This window comes from Oncorhynchus gorbuscha, linkage group LG10, assembly GCF_021184085.1.
Source record: "Oncorhynchus gorbuscha isolate QuinsamMale2020 ecotype Even-year linkage group LG10, OgorEven_v1.0, whole genome shotgun sequence".
In the NCBI taxonomy this organism is placed as follows: domain Eukaryota; kingdom Metazoa; phylum Chordata; class Actinopteri; order Salmoniformes; family Salmonidae; genus Oncorhynchus; species Oncorhynchus gorbuscha.
In genome coordinates, this window is record NC_060182.1 from 49,153,669 (window position 1) to 49,169,564 (window position 15,896).

At 42.5% G+C, this 15,896-nt stretch overlaps 1 protein-coding gene across 2 annotated transcripts in view; it reads left to right on the forward strand.

The window, feature by feature from the left end:
- Positions 1 to 493: 493 nt before the first annotated feature.
- The window catches only part of LOC124046202 (espin-like), a 129,451-nt gene continuing 114,048 nt past the window's right edge, over positions 494 to 15,896 (forward strand). For both annotated transcript variants that reach the window (XM_046366317.1, XM_046366318.1), the window contains exons 1-2: positions 494 to 1,368; positions 5,807 to 6,000. In XM_046366317.1, coding sequence (XP_046222273.1) covers positions 1,075 to 1,368; positions 5,807 to 6,000 — 488 coding nt within the window. In that variant the 5' untranslated portion in view covers positions 494 to 1,074. The remainder of the gene's footprint in view (positions 1,369 to 5,806; positions 6,001 to 15,896) is intronic.

The following is a 15,896-nucleotide window of genomic DNA, read 5'->3' on the forward strand; positions in this document are numbered from 1 at the left end:
TCGCAAGGCATATTAACAAACAGGTTATACAGAAAACAATCCAATTATCAATGCCCCATAAATTGTAATATGGCTTTTTTGGGGGGGCTTGGCTTCCCAAGTGATTTTACCAAAGCACTGCTTATAAGGGTGGTTAGGTTTTGCTACAATGTTATTTATTGACCACTGAAAAAGCACAATCACAAACTAAAAAGTGGTCAAGTCTACTCCTGCAGACCAGCTGAGGTCTGGAGGTTTTGGTACCAACCCTTTCTCTAACACACCTGATTCTGCTAATCAAGGTTCTGCTTAATAGTTGATAAGCAGTGTCAGTGTATAAGGCTGTAGGTTAGTGCAAAAACCTTGAGAAACAAGTATCTCTCCGTGAGGACTGGCCACCCCTGACATTGGCTACTGTCTCCTTAACTACTGATCCGATTTCTAGAGACTAACCTGTTACTGCAGGAGTGATCTTCCCCTGATGGATTATTTAACAGGTGCTGAGTCCCAAATCGCAATCTGCGGCCACAGATACATGAGCCAAGACAGCCCTGCGCAATATTCTCCGTAGCTAATTCAATGGGCTACAACTTCGATAACGTTCTCAAAGCGTAGTAATATCTAAGAAAGAAGGCGACATTAAGACCAGGGAATATCCCTGCAGCGGGTGTTTGCGCTATGGCGTGGAGGCAGCGGAGGACAAGGTAGCCATCAGTTGAACACCATCGTCGTGCGCAATAACAAATCACCGGTACGCAATAATGATGTTTAACTTAATTCGCTCACGAACGGTACTTGGTCAAATCTGTGGATATAAAGCAAAACAATGTTTTTAACAAGTAAAATGACAATAGATGCGCATTGAAAGACATGTCCAAAGAAACAGGCTTTTTGTCTTAAAAAGTAGCCTTTACTTAGAGATCCATTTAGATATGTTAATTGAGCAGGATAGGCTTCTAAAGACTGGACATGCATTTATGTTCCTGTACTGAACACATGATTTATCTGCGAAGAAAATAGTTCTAGAGTTAAATAGAGATTAACCTCATTTAGAGGGTGCATTTATAAATACGGAGGAGTTGTCGAGCCGCAGTTATGGTGGTGGAAAGGACACTGATTGCCGCAAGGCAGGGGGATGTCCAAACTCTGAAAGTGCAATTAGCGGAGAAAGTACTGAACAGCGGAGTAAAGGACCTTTTGGGAGCCTCACCTGTCCACCATGCCGCCCGTACTGGAAAACTGACTTGCCTGCGTTTCCTCGTGGAAGAAGTGGGTTTACCGGGCAACGGTTTGGCGAATAATGGCGCCAGCCCCGCACACGACGCGGCTGCCACTGGTAACCTGGCCTGCTTACAGTGGCTATTGACTCAAGGGGGATGTCATACCGCGGTGAGTCAAGTTATTTTCTCGCCTCAGGCATACAGTACAGTAGCTTTTTAAATGGTCTGATTAGTTCCCTAAAGTCATCACGTAATTCATCACAGGCCTATATCCAGCTGAGATTGTTATTAGTGATTACACTGTAATTATCACCAAGCCCCATTCAAAGGGAAGTGCAGTATTACTCACCACAGCAGGCACTCCAGTGTGCTAAGTTCCATACGTATAGTGCATAACAATGTCACATATCTGCTGGACTAATTGTATATGAGCTTTACAACAGCTTGAGAAAGAGTTATTTGTCTGAAGCCTTTCTCTGATTTTTGAAGTGTTACAGCCCCAGGTCCCAGGCACCCATGAGAGAGAGAATGAAGTAGACGGTATGTGTCAAAAAGTGATTGATTGAGTTATTGCTGTGTTGGTTCAGTAGGTTAACTGAAAGAATAAACGTCTTGTTTTTGAGAAGATAGTTTCCGGATTCGACCATATTAATGACCTAAGGCTCGTATTTCTGTGTGTTATTATTTTATAACTAAGTCTATGATTTGATAGAGCAGTCTGACTTAGCGGTGGTAGGCAGCAGCAGGCTCGTAAGCATTAATTCAAACAGCACTTTAGTGTGTTTTGCCAGAAGCTCTTCGTTGTGCGTCAAGCATTGCGTTTATGACTTCAAGCCTATCAACTCCCGAGATGAGGCTCGTGTAACCGATGTCAAATGGCTAGCTAGTCAGGGGGGGGGTGCACGCTAATAGCATTTAAAATGTCACTCGCTCTGAGACTTGGAGTAGTTGTTCCCCTTGCTCTGCATGGGTAACGCTGCTTCGAGGGTGGCTGTTGTCATTGTGTTTCTGGTTCGAGCCTAGGGAGGAGTGAGGAGAGGGACGGAAGCTATGCTGTTACACTGGCAATACTAAAGTGCCTATAAGAACATCCAATAGTCAAAGGTTAATGAAATACAAATGGTATAGAGGGAAATAGTCCTATAATTCCTATAATAACTACAACCTAAAACTTCTTTCCTGGGAATATTGAAGACTCATGTTAAAAGGAACCACCAGCTTTCATATGTTCTCATGTTCTGAGCAAGGAACTTAAACGTTAGCTTTCTTACGTAGCACATATTGCACTTTTACTTTCTTCTCCAACACTTTGTTTTTGCATTATTTAAACCAAATTGAACATGTTTCATTATTTACTTGAGGCTAAATTGATCTGTCATCCACTTTGAGCCAGGAGTGATTGACATATTAATATTGGCTCTCAGTGTACATCCAAGGGCCAGCCGTGCTGCCCTGTTCTGAGCCAATTGCAATTTTCCTGTGTCCCTCTTTGTGGCACCTGACCACACGACTGAACAGTAGTCCAGGTACGACAAAACTAGGGCCTGTAGGACCTGCCTTGTTGATAGTGCTGTTTATTATGGACAGACATCTCCCCATCCTAGCTACTGTTGTATCAATATGTTTTGACCATGACAGTTTACAATCCAGGGTTACTCCAAGCAGTTTAGTCATCTTAACTTGCGTTCGTGAAGAACTCTAATTCACACTGCTTTGTTCACTGACCAATGCAGCAGAAAACCTAGGGATCATTTTTCTCATTCATAAATAGGTCTCAGGGAGTTGGCTACTTATGATGGAATTGAGGAGGCGGCGACTAGTGCCAGTGTGTTGCATTGAGTTTACCTCCACTAGCCTTTCAGTGTTTAATGCAGCCCCCAGTCCCACATGTCTGAGCTTGTCTATACATGATACAAAGGGTTGACAACAAAATAAACAGGGAGGAGTTCCAGGGAGAATGCCTTGCATTTTGAAGAACCACATATGATTATTTAAGGTGTACACACACATGCTCCTTCATTTGAATGGCGGGATTGACGCTAGTACTGAATTTGCATAAATGTCTGAAAAGGAAGTAATGGAGCCTCTCTCTCCTCTGGCTGTTCTCCCATGTGTGTCTCAGGCTTTAGAGAGAGGGTACATGGAAAGGAGGGATGAGTGACTCCTCTGGCTGTTCTCCCATGTGTGTCTCAGGCTTTAGAGAGAGGGTACATGGAAAGGAGGGATGAGTGACTCCTCTGGCTGTTCTCCCATGTGTGTCTCAGGCTTTAGAGAGAGGGTACATGGAAAGGAGGGATGAGTGACTCCTCTGGCTGTTCTCCCATGTGTGTCTCAGGCTTTAGAGAGAGGGTACATGGAAAGGAGGGATGAGTGACTCCTCTGTCTGTTCTCCCATGTTTGTCTCAGGCTTTAGAGAGAGGGTACATGGAAAGGAGGGATGAGTGACTGGCTGTTCTCCCATGCGTGTCTCAGGCCTTAGAGAGAGGGTACATGGAAAGGAGGGATGAGTGACTCCTCTGGCTGTTCTCCCATGCGTGTCTCAGGCTTTAGAGAGGGTACATGGAAATAATATAATAATAATATAATATATGCCATTTAGCAGGAAAGGAGGGATGAGTGACTTGTATGACATCATTCTCACTAATACTCTGCATCATCAAGAAACTTTTAATAAACGCAGCTAAATTCTCATGATGGTCCGTCCACCAACATTTTAGGGGGGTTAAATAAGTGGTTATTCTCCCCAAAACAATGGCACGACTACCAGTAGCGGTGCATGGGTAAAATCACTGGGGAAGCCAAACACCCCCCTGAAAAAAGCCATATTACAACTTGTTGTGATAATTACATTGTTTGATCTATTACCCGTTATTCATATGCCTTGCGACCGTGATGTATAGGCCTAAAGGCTGAGACGGTAAGAAAAGTGGCAGAAGAAATTCAACCATAACTTTTTTGTTTTATCACAAAACTGGATAGATACCTCTGTCCAGTGAAGTCCACAAAGCATATTGCATGTAACAGACAGTTACATGACCTACAGCATGGTCAAGCAAGTTCATGTTTCTGACATTTTCAGGACCACTAAACAACTATTGCGTTAGAACCACGGAGAGTTACTGCAAAGCGCAAAGAAAACAGGAGCTGCCTCCGCTAATTCCAGCACTGCAATGTCAATGCCATTCTCCTCTCATGTTAACAACAGTCTATCACTCTGTTATATAGTACACTCCTAAAATGCTTGCTCGCTAGCCTAACTTCTATTCATGGGAAAAGTTAGCTAGTTAACTTTAGCCTTCTATATCTAGCTACATATTGAACTTCCATCCTCTCAGGCCAGGGGCACAACAATGTATGAATTAATGTTTGGATCAGAACCACCGTCATAATCATTGGCCAGTACAGAGAATTAAGTTAAACCACAAGTCCAAATCCCTATCTACATCCATGGCTAATTTAGGTAAGGGCCAATTTCAGCTAGCTAGCCACCGGAGGGCAACACAACGAGATGCAACAATTGTAGTGTTTCTGTCAATGCTGTATGCTCTCAATGGGATTTGATAGATGTGCTGCCAAATCCAAGCTGGCTTCCTTGAACATTTTGTTTTTTGGTGCGTCAGGACCATCCCCAGTTTAGCTCAATGCTGATGTGGCTAATTTAGTTATTTTTTTTGGTCAAGGGAGGCCAGATGCTCGGTGGCGTCTCATCCCTTCAATGCTACGGGCCGCAACAATGTCATAGTCGTTTGGGCCAGACAGCATCAGATAAATGGCCTACATGTAGAGAGACAGAAGGCCGCTGTTTCACTCGCTTGGATGCTTTCTCCTGTAAGATACATTCAGCCTCTTGCGATTTGAAGAAAAATTATGAAACAGAGACATTGTTTCCCTTTGCGTGCATGAAAACACACTGCTGACGACTACTGACGACAACTGCTACTACAATTATTTTGCCAGTTTTTCTGCTCAATAAACTAGTGCTAGTAACAGGAGCAGCCTAATAAGAGCTTCATTACCGCTACATGTTCACCATTCAATGCTAGGCTTACGTGGTTGACAGACTATACAGCCACCACAAAGTAAGCAAATTGGCAAACATTTGTATATGGCCTCTCTTACCATTAGTAATGTAGTCTAGATTAAGTTTGACACAGTGGGTGGTCCTTGTTCGTTTCCACTGTGTCATTGACACCTTGTTTTTGTGTGCGGTTTCAGGCACAGTGTTACCCAATTCAGATAATATATGAACGTCTTTCAAATTATTTCAGGTTCACTCCATCTCTTTTTAATAATGGTTTCATATCTGTTTTTAAATTACTTGAATGCAGAGTAATGATGTCATCTTTTTTAATGCTGTATGGAGCTATTTTGTTGTTTTAGAAATAGTACTCTCTTGTTCCTGACATAAAGGTGAAGTGAGTCCAGTGAATTGATTGGATGATACAAGGCATACATTAGCACAAACCAGACATTGAATGGTCCTGTGTACGTACGTGCTGTAACACGTGTCCTTGATCTAGGCTACTACTAGGATGTAACTGAACTAACCCGACACATAAGCCCTGATGCCTATTTCTGATATTTTCCACGTTTCTCATCTTTTTCAGGACCGGGATAGTTCCGGAGCCACCGTTCTCCACCTCGCCTCCCGGTTCAGCCATCACGAGATCACTGATTGGTTGCTGAAGAGCGGGGAGGCTGATGCCGGGGTGTCCACAGAGACTGGGGCCCTGGCTGTCCACTATGCTGCTGCCAAGGGAGACCTGCCCTCCCTCCGACTCCTGTTGAGACACATCCCAAAGTAAGAGCGCCAATGCTAATACTAAGCTAACCCACTTACCTAGCTATTGTCCACAAACAGCGCTAATGTGGCTAACCCTGACATAATTTTGGGATGTTTAAATATATATTTAACAAAAAATAATTTCTGGGTAACAATGAAGTACCTTAGCATAATATATTTCCTTTCAAATGCACAAATAGCTTTTTAGCAAAAAAAACTTTTCTGAAGTAAGATTTTTGCTAGGACTTTCTTAGTGGTCTGAGTGGGAAGCAAGAGAACTGAAAACCTAGAGGTTTTTAACTCTGTCAATAAACACATTTTACCGCATGGTGATATCAAAAGTCACAATGTCATTGGATTTAGTTTGCAATTTGGGTGGAGAATAAATGCAAAATAATTTTACATGGCCTTTTTCAGATCCAAACAGTTTTCTTCATTGCTTCAATGTCATCACATTTAAAAAACCTCTCCTCTGTTCTTCTGGTGATGTAGGATAAGGGTACAGCTAAAGGCTAACGGAACTGGTCGTCTAGTACGTTCAGAACAGAGTTAAAGGAGCAAGTTTCTGGGCATGATAGAATAGGTTCAAGGCATAATGTACAGACAAAGGGATGGTAGGATGTGAGTACATTGGAGTTTAACCTAGGCATTGAGTAATGATGAGAGAGATATTGTCTCTATAGACATATAAACCAGGTGATGTCATTGCATTATGTGGGAGGTGGAACTAAATGGTAGGTTAAGGCATATTGAGCAGGGCTAGAGGTTCTACAGTGAAATAAGACTAAGACTAACCAGGACAGTAATGGACAACGCAAATTGACATTAGGGAAAGGCACGCATAGCCACATGATCATAGGGGTCCAGTGAGTGGTTGGGCTGGCTGGAGACACGGCGATTCAGACAGCTAGCAGTTGTGATGGATTAGTAGGGTTCCGAGTAGCAGAGGGGTGCACATCCAATTGGCAAAATAGGTATAGTGGCCCAAGAAATTGGCCGATGGATATATTCAACTAACAGTCCAATATGCTCTAGACAGCTAGCGGGATAGCAGATGGGCATAAAGGGGACATCGCGGCGTAGGGGCCAGTTGAGTACCCTCTCGAGCAGGTTACGTCGTTAATCCAGTCGTGAAGGATCGGCTGTCATGCGGGTGAAAGAGGACCCAAAAGCGACTTAACAGAAACAGAGTTTATTCAAGTCCAAACAGGGAATAACAGAAATCCTCTAGTCTGTAGAGGGGAACAACAAGAGAAGCGGCCACAGACTGCAGGTCGCTTCGGGTAGGCGCAGGCCGTAGTTGACAGAGACACCTGCTCACACGCAGCATCTGATGAAGGCAAAAAACACGACAGGACAGGGCGATACACAATCACAGCAAAAACACGACAGGACAGGGCGATACGCAATCACAGCATGGTGAATACTAAACAAGGAACCGACGGGACAGGAACGGAACACAAAGGAATAAATAGGGACTCTAATCAGGGGAAAGGATCGGGAACAGGTGTGGGAAGACTAAATGATGATTAGGGGAATAGGAACAGCTGGGAGCAGGAACGGAACGATAGAGAGAAGAGAGAGCGAGAGAGTGAGAGGGGGAGGGGGAGAGAGAGGGATAGAAAGAGGGAAAGAACCCAATAAGACCAGCAGAGGGAAACGAACAGAATGGGGAGCACAGGGACAAGACATGATAATAAATGACAAACATGACATCGGCGGGGTTCCGTGCCCGCACCAGCAGTAGGTGTCCAGGTATTGTAGCCCAGGGGTGGCTGATAGGCCTCTTCAGCTAGCCGGGAGACTGGGCCTAGCATGGGCTAGTTCCAGGCTAATTGGTGCTTGCTTCGGGACAGACGTGGGATACGACAAGACGAAGGACAAAGACGTCTGACTGCTACGCCATCTTGGATGAGCCTAGTAGCGAACTAGCGATACGCTAATGAGGGAAACTAATATGGGCATGAAGAACTGGACCGCTTTTTTAGTTGTCTCTGGCATTGTTTAACCAAAGCTTTTTGCTGTGGGAAGATAGTATTCTTATGTCAGGGTTTATGATGCAACATACTGTAGAACAGAATGTTATCTCATGGATTTCGAAGGGTAATTGGCCTGTTTGACAGAAATCACAAGGAAGCATGTTTCCTTTATCAGCAACACCGTTCCTTCATTTGTTTTATTGAGCACTAGTTAGCGAAATGTAAAAAGCTTTGCATTCAGCATCATGATTTTGCTCCTTATAGTTTCCCTTTTTTCCACAGACTTAGCTAGCTGCACAGTACGTAGTGAGGATTGGATTTGTCTAAAGCATGTTATTTACAGACCGATGGTTTCAAGGCCTTGGAAATCTACATGCTAAACATTTGCTCAATTTACAGTGCAGGAAAAATGTAAGGCCCTATATTCCCACTGAAATCCATTCCACAGATCACCATGTGTTTTGACAATTGACTTCAAGGCAAGACATTCATGCGGGGTTCCGTGTCACGGCAGGGTATCCCAGTGGTTAGAGCATTGGACTAATAACCAAAAGGTTGCAAGTTCAAATCCCCGAGCTGTCAAGGTACAAATCTGTCGTTTTGCCCCTGAACAAGGCAGTTAACCCACTGTTCCTAGGCCGTCATTGAAAATAAGAATTTGTTCTTAACTGACTTGCCTAGTTAAGTAAAGGTTAAAAAAAGTGGGCAATAGTGCTCACATTTTGTTATTTTGTTTTTACTTTGTAAACATTTGAGTTAGGCTAACCACTATAAAACTGATATCATCCATCTAATTCATAGTTCTGACAGCACAACATACTGTTCCACTTTTATAAGCCCGTGAATCAGCTTTCCCCCCCCAAAAGGGTTTGGAACTCCATCTGAGTCTTAACTTACTCTTGAGGATTAGAATAGTAGAGTACACAAGGTGCAATTTCATTTTTTATATACTGGGTGTGTCACCATTGAGACCAGGGTCTCGTTTGCAAGGGACCGCTGTGAACATGAACATACAATAAATAATATCAATACATTAAGATTTAGTAAACCAAACACAACTCTCTCACATCACCTCCTGTTTGACAGAAACCTCCTGTTTGACAGAAACTGTTCAATGGTAACAAGCAAATCTAATTTCAAGGTGGCCTGAAGGCGATTCCATGAGTTGGGAGCATAACAACTAAAAGCTTTTTCCCCCGGTCAGTGTGGGACCTCCAGAACCAGCCAGACAAGAGAGCGGCTCTGAAAATTACTGGATCTCCAGATAATATGTGAGCTGAGGTAGTGAGTCTCTGAATAACTGTTTTCTATACTGTTAAAGTCTGCTTCAATAATCCAGACAAATGCCAAAGGAAGCTCAGGCTAGATTTATTCACTACACTGGGTGTTATAGCTTCAAGACATGATATAAAGTTACAAACACATATATTTATAATCTCTGACTAGGCCCCCCTTCTGTGTCTAGGATGAACAATCAATCTCTGGGCAGGTGGAGTTATCGTCCCAGCATGAGTCAGGTACTCCTCCACATCACAGGTCTTATCAGTCAGGAGAAGCCTTAAGTTACAGGTAGTACACATTCTTGCAAATCAAATCAAATTTATTTATATAGCCCTTCGTACATCAGCTGATATCTCAAAGTGCTGTACAGAAACCCAGCCTAAAACCCCAAACAGCAAACAATGCAGGTGTAAAAGCACGGTGGCTAGGAAAAACTCCCTAGAAAGGCCAAAACCTAGGAAGAAACCTAGAGAGGAACCGGGCTATGTGGGGTGGCCAGTCCTCTTCTGGCTGTGCCGGGTAGAGATTATAACAGAACATGACCAAGATGTTCAAATGTTCATAAATGACCAGCATGGTCAAATAATAATAAGGCAGAACAGTTGAAACTGGAGCAGCAGCACAGTCAGATGGACTGGGGACAGCAAGGAGCCATCATGTCAGGTAGTCCTGGGGCACGGTCCTAGGGCTCAGGTCCTCCGAGAGAGAGAAAGAAAGAGAGAATTAGAGAGAGCATATGTGGGGTGGCCAGTCCTCTTCTGGCTGTGCCAGGTGGAGATTATAACAGAACGTGGCCAAGATGTTCAAATGTTCATAAATGACCAGCATGGTTGAATAATAGTAAGGCAGAACAGTTGAAACTGGAGCAGGAGCATGGCCAGGTGGACTGGGGACAGCAAGGAGTCCTCATGTCAGGTAGTCCTGGGACATGGTCCTAGGGCCCAGGCCAGTTGAAACTGGAGCAGCAGCATGGCCAGGTGGACTGGGGACAGCAAGGAGTCATCATGTCAGGTAGTCCTGGGGCATGGTTCTAGGGCTCAGGTCCTCCGAGAGAGAGAAAGAAAGAGAGAAGGAGAGAATTAGAGAACGCACACTTAGATTTACACAGGACACCGAATAGGACAGGAGAAGTACTCCAGATAAACAAACTGACCCTAGCCCCCCGACACATAAACTACTGCAGCATAAATACTGGAGGCTGAGACAGGAGGGGTCAGGAGACACTGTGGCCCCATCCGAGGACACCCCCGGACAGTCTACCGCGGTCCACTAGATCATTCTTATACACAAAGAACTTAAACCTAACACCACTTTCCATCCCTAAGAATGTATCTTCATATTATGAGAATATATAATGGTATAAAACATTGAAGATATGACAGTTTTTTATAGAACAGTAATTACGATCTAACTCCAGACACAGTGTTAAGGCTCCTATTCAACCATTACAGGCTGACTACATCGCTCGCGTCGCATGTGCGAGTGTTGCAAGATATATTTAGATATCTATATTATTCAATTATTGCACCCACACGCCAAGAGCAAAAATAGTTGTCAGTCTGCCTCTCCCGTCTACTCATTGGTTTATAGAAGCAGGTACCCACGTGTCATCTCCTCATTGGTTCTACCCACGTGGGTGACAAAGGCGAACGAGGTCGGCGGTGGTAATGCACCTAATTTATTTAAGTTGACAATTCCAATATAAAGTCCAGAGAAGAAAAAGCCTAGAAGGAGGAGAGTCGGTTGACAGTTTTATGTGTGGATTAATTGTTTGAGTAGAGGACCTTGTGCATTTCAGCTAAAATAACACCTCAATGTTTATATCCCAGGACAAATTAGCTAGCAGCAGCAAGCTAGCTAAATAGGTAGCTAAATAGCTAGCTAAATAGGACAAATTAGCTAGCAAGTGTAAGCTAGCTAGCTAAATTTCCATATGTTTAATGATTTTTGACCTGTCCCCAAATTAATGTAATTAGTTCAGAGTTTGTTTTGGTATTTTAACCTGCATGTCGTGATCGCGTTTGGTGTGGAGGTACAAAATTAATGTGCGCACAATGGCGCACGTGCGCAGCCGGTTTGGGTTCCGTGTTATGGAACCATTCTTCCCCTTAGAGACGGGCCCACTTTTGTACTTTACCTCTGCCCAAATACAATGCACATAGACCATTCCATCTAACACATAACACTATTACTACTTTTAGACTAATTATACAATTATATTGAAATGGGCTTAAGTCTGTATCCAACAATACAAAAAGTAGCTTATGCTGGGCCCTTCTGGTAGTCAGACTCCCAGCCAGCAGATCTATACCAAATGCAGTGACGTGTATGAAAATTGTCCCCAGTGAGAGAACACAATGCTGAAAACACAGTGCTGAATGACAGACTGAATCTAAAGGTTTTAAAACAGAGGCTGCTGCATGCATGTAGATTATATCCCCATATCAAGTACTGGGAGAAGTGTTCTTTCATTATTTGATTTGTTTTATTTTTCTAGGAGGTGGCTCAGCTTTAATATTGCAACTTTCATCATAATTGTCTGCATCATTTCCAATCCCCCATACATTTTTGGGGTGTAAATATGTGTGTATGTACGGACACCTATTTTACAATTGTTATATTTTGTTTGTTTTTAGTCCTGGCCTTCCTCTATTTCTGATGTCCACCCAGTTTATATTTGCCATATTTTTGTAACTGTGCTATTTCAAAAGTTCTGAACCTATGTACAGTCGTGGCCAAAAGTTGAGAATAGCACAAATATTAATTTTTACAAAGTCTGCTGCCTCAGTTTGTATGATGGCAATTACTCCAGAATGTTATGAAGAGGGATCAGATGAGTTGCAATTAATAACAAAATCCCTCTTTGCCATGCAAATGAACTAAATCGCCAAAAACATTTCCACTGCATTTCAGCACTGCCACAAAAGGACCAGCTGACATCATATCAGTGATTCTCTCGTTAACACAGGTGTGAGTGTTGACAAGGCTGGAGATCACTCTGTCATGCTGATTGAGTTTGAATAACAGACTGGAAGCTTCAAAAGGAGGGTGGTGCTGGGAAACATTGTTCTTCCTCTGTCAATCATGATTAACTGCAAGGAAACACGTGCCATCACCATTGCTTTGCACATAAAGGGCTTCACAGGCAAGGATATTGCTGCCAGTACGATTGCACCTAAATCAACCATTCATCGGATCATGAAGAACTTCAAGGAGAGCGGTTCAATTGTTGTGAAGAAGGCTTCAGGGTGCCCAAGAAAGTCCAGCAAGCACCAGGACTGTCTCCTGAAGTTGATTTAGATGCAGGATCGGGGCACCACCAGTACAGAGCTTATTTTGGGTCCATGGCCAGGAAACTCCCCAGACCTTAATCTCATTGAGAACTTGTGGTCAATCCTCAATCCTCAATTCTGAACCTTTTATATTCTCATAGTTTCTACAGATTGTAAATTAAATAATTTTTTGCTAAAATAATTATTATATTATTGATCGATTTGACTAACTTTTCAAATCACTCAGTATTGCTATCTGCAGCGTTAGCTCCAGGTAAATGTTGCAACTCTTCAGCCAATCCTGGACCTGTAACCAAAAACGAGCTACATATACATGTGGACAGTACCAAAATAAATGATCTAATGACTCTGCCTCCTCGCAGCAAAATCTGCAGAGCTGGGAAGGTTGTATAGACTATAGAATGATATATATATATATATATATATATATATATATATATATATATATATATATATATATATATATATATATATATACAGTGGGGAGAACAAGTATTTGATACACTGCCGATTTTGCAGGTTTTCCTACTTACAGGCCTACAATTTTACCCTGATGTCCTTACACAGCTCTCTGGTCTTGGCCATTGTGGAGAAGTTGGAGTCTGTTTGAGAGTGTGGACAGGTGTCTTTTATACAGGTAACGAGTTCAAACAGGTGCAGTTAATACAGGTAAGGAGTGGAGAACAGGAGGGCTTCTTAAAGAAAAACTAACAGGTCTGTGAGAGCTGGAATTCTTACTGGTTGGTAGGTGATCAAATACTTATGTCATGCTATAAAATGCAAATTAATTACTTAAAAATCATACAAATGTGATTTTCTGGATTTTTGTTTTAGATTCCGTCTCTCACAGTTGAAGTGTACCTATGATAAAAATTACAGACCTCTACATGCTTTGTAAGTAGGAAAACCTGCAAAATCGGCAGTGTATCAAATACTTGTTCTCCCGACTGTATATATGGTGGTTGGCAACCAACTTAAAGGTGCATTCATCTTTCAATCACCCACGTGGTTATATGCTTGTATAAACCAATGTGTTGAAGGGAGCACGTCAAGCGTCTGAAATGAAACCACGTTCTATTATAGTTCTTGGCTACACAGATGTCGCTTGACGCACATGAGCAGTTTGGATGAAATGGTTGAATAACGTGTACATTTATTCTTCAATGCTCTTGCATACAATGCTAGTCAGCATGTTGGATGCCGATACAATATGTATTATGACTGGATATTGCGATTTGATGTTCCAAACTTATTTCTCACTATACAGTTGGTCTGCTGCAGAGAGAGACGAGAGGGACCTTGAGAAAATACAAAAATAACATTATCTTTTAAAAATGTTTATTTACTTTTTATGGGCCTGGGCTCATAGGGCTGAATCGGTGAATTTGTCCTCCACTGTCATCCTGTCTCTCAACAAAGCCAACAGGATGAGTCTCTGCTGATAGTGCTACTGGAACACAAAAGACAAGGAAAACCTCTGCGAGATGGTCACACACAGAGTGAACATGTTTCACAATCAATAAGAGCAGATGAAGAGCTTTGCCAGAGCTTAATTGCAGAATGTGGTCAAGGGAGGCACAGCGACAGGGCCATAAAATAAACCTTTTAGACTATGTGACAGTGGGTGAACTTTCAACTGTGTCTCTCACTCTCTCTGGGTCTAAAGTGTAGGATTTGGATTATGTCACGTTCTGACCTTTATTTCCTGTGTTTTGTATTTAGTTAGTATGGTCAGGGCGTGAGTTGGGTGGGCAGTCTATGTTTGTTTTTCTATGTTTTGGGTATTTCTATGTTTCAGCCTAGTATGGTTCTCAATCAGAGGCAGGTGTCATTAGTTGTCTCTGATTGAGAATCATACTTAGGTAGCCTGGGTTTCACTGTGTGTTTGTGGGTGATTGTTTCTGTCTCTGTGATTGCACCAGATAGGACTGTTTTGAGTTTTCACATTTATTGTTTTTTGTAGTCAGTTGTTCATGTGTACCTTAACGTATTAAAAAGAACCATGGACACTTACCATGCCGCGTATTGGTCCTCTGATCCGTTTCGCCTCTCCTCTTCGGAAGAAGAGGAGGAAATTCATTACAGATTAGCCTAATGCACTCCCACTTTTCTGTATTGCTTTTTGTTACAACTTCAATTTACTAACAAGGTGTATTGTTGTCTGGGTTTATCCAAGTCTGTTAACCACTTGATGTTTATCAATACCTTTTCAATCGCTCTGGATAAGATTGTCTGCTAAATGACTGAAATGTAATATACCGTTTGGGCCAAATAATTACCTAGTTCATCTACAATGTGAAATTGAAAACTTTTGGTCACCACACCTTATTGGATTTTCTACATTGTAGCACAGATTTTATTTTGTAAACATAAGTTTACCATTTTAATAAAAACATTAAGACAGAATTATTGTCATTCTGGAGCTAGTGCCTGGTTGCACATCCTTTGGCCAAGATGACTACAGACAAAATGCATCTTGTAGCACCTTTCTACTGACAATTTGTCCCACTTTTCAGCAGCAAACTGCTCTAATTCTTCAACATTTGAGGGGTGCCCTCCACCAACTGCTGTTTTCAGATCTCGACATAGGTTTTGGATGTGATTCAGATCTCAACTCTTTGCTGACCACTCCAGAACAGTACAGCATCTTTTTTAACCCTTCCTGGGTGCTTTTTTATGTGTGTTTGGTGTCGTTGTCCTGCTGGAAGACCCACAACCTTCAATGGAGCCCCATTTTTAAACACTGGGTTGAACATAGAACTACAAAACACCTGATAATGTGCCGATTTCATGCCCTGCGCATGTTCAAGGCCCCCAGTACCAGAGGCAGCAAACCAACACAACTTTATCAAGCCTCCCCATCTTTGATTGTAGGGTCTTTTTATGGAATGCTTAATTTGGTTGTCAGTAAACACACCGCTGATCTGTACTGCCAAAGAGCTCAAATGTTTTCAATGATCCACCGAACATTTCCCCCGCAAAATGTAGGCTTGTTTACTGTTGGTGGGATTTTGAGTGTCTCCCTCAGCAGTGGGATCTTCCTATGTTTACCAATGCCCAAATGAAGTGTTCAAAGAAAAGAACTCCCTCCCTATAATCAACTAGCTCAGTTGGGGATGGGCTTGTAACGCCAGGGTAGTGGGTTCATGACCACCCATACATAGAATGTATGCACACATGGGGTTGCTAAATGGCATATATTATTATTATTATTATTATTATTATTTAAACTATGGGGGAGGTTCGATAATGCTGTGGGGTTGCGTTGCTGTCTCTGGTACTGGGGGCCTTAAATGTGTGCAAGACCAAGGTGTTTTGGAATGCAATTTTCAAACCAGTGTCCAAAAACTGTCTCTGAAGG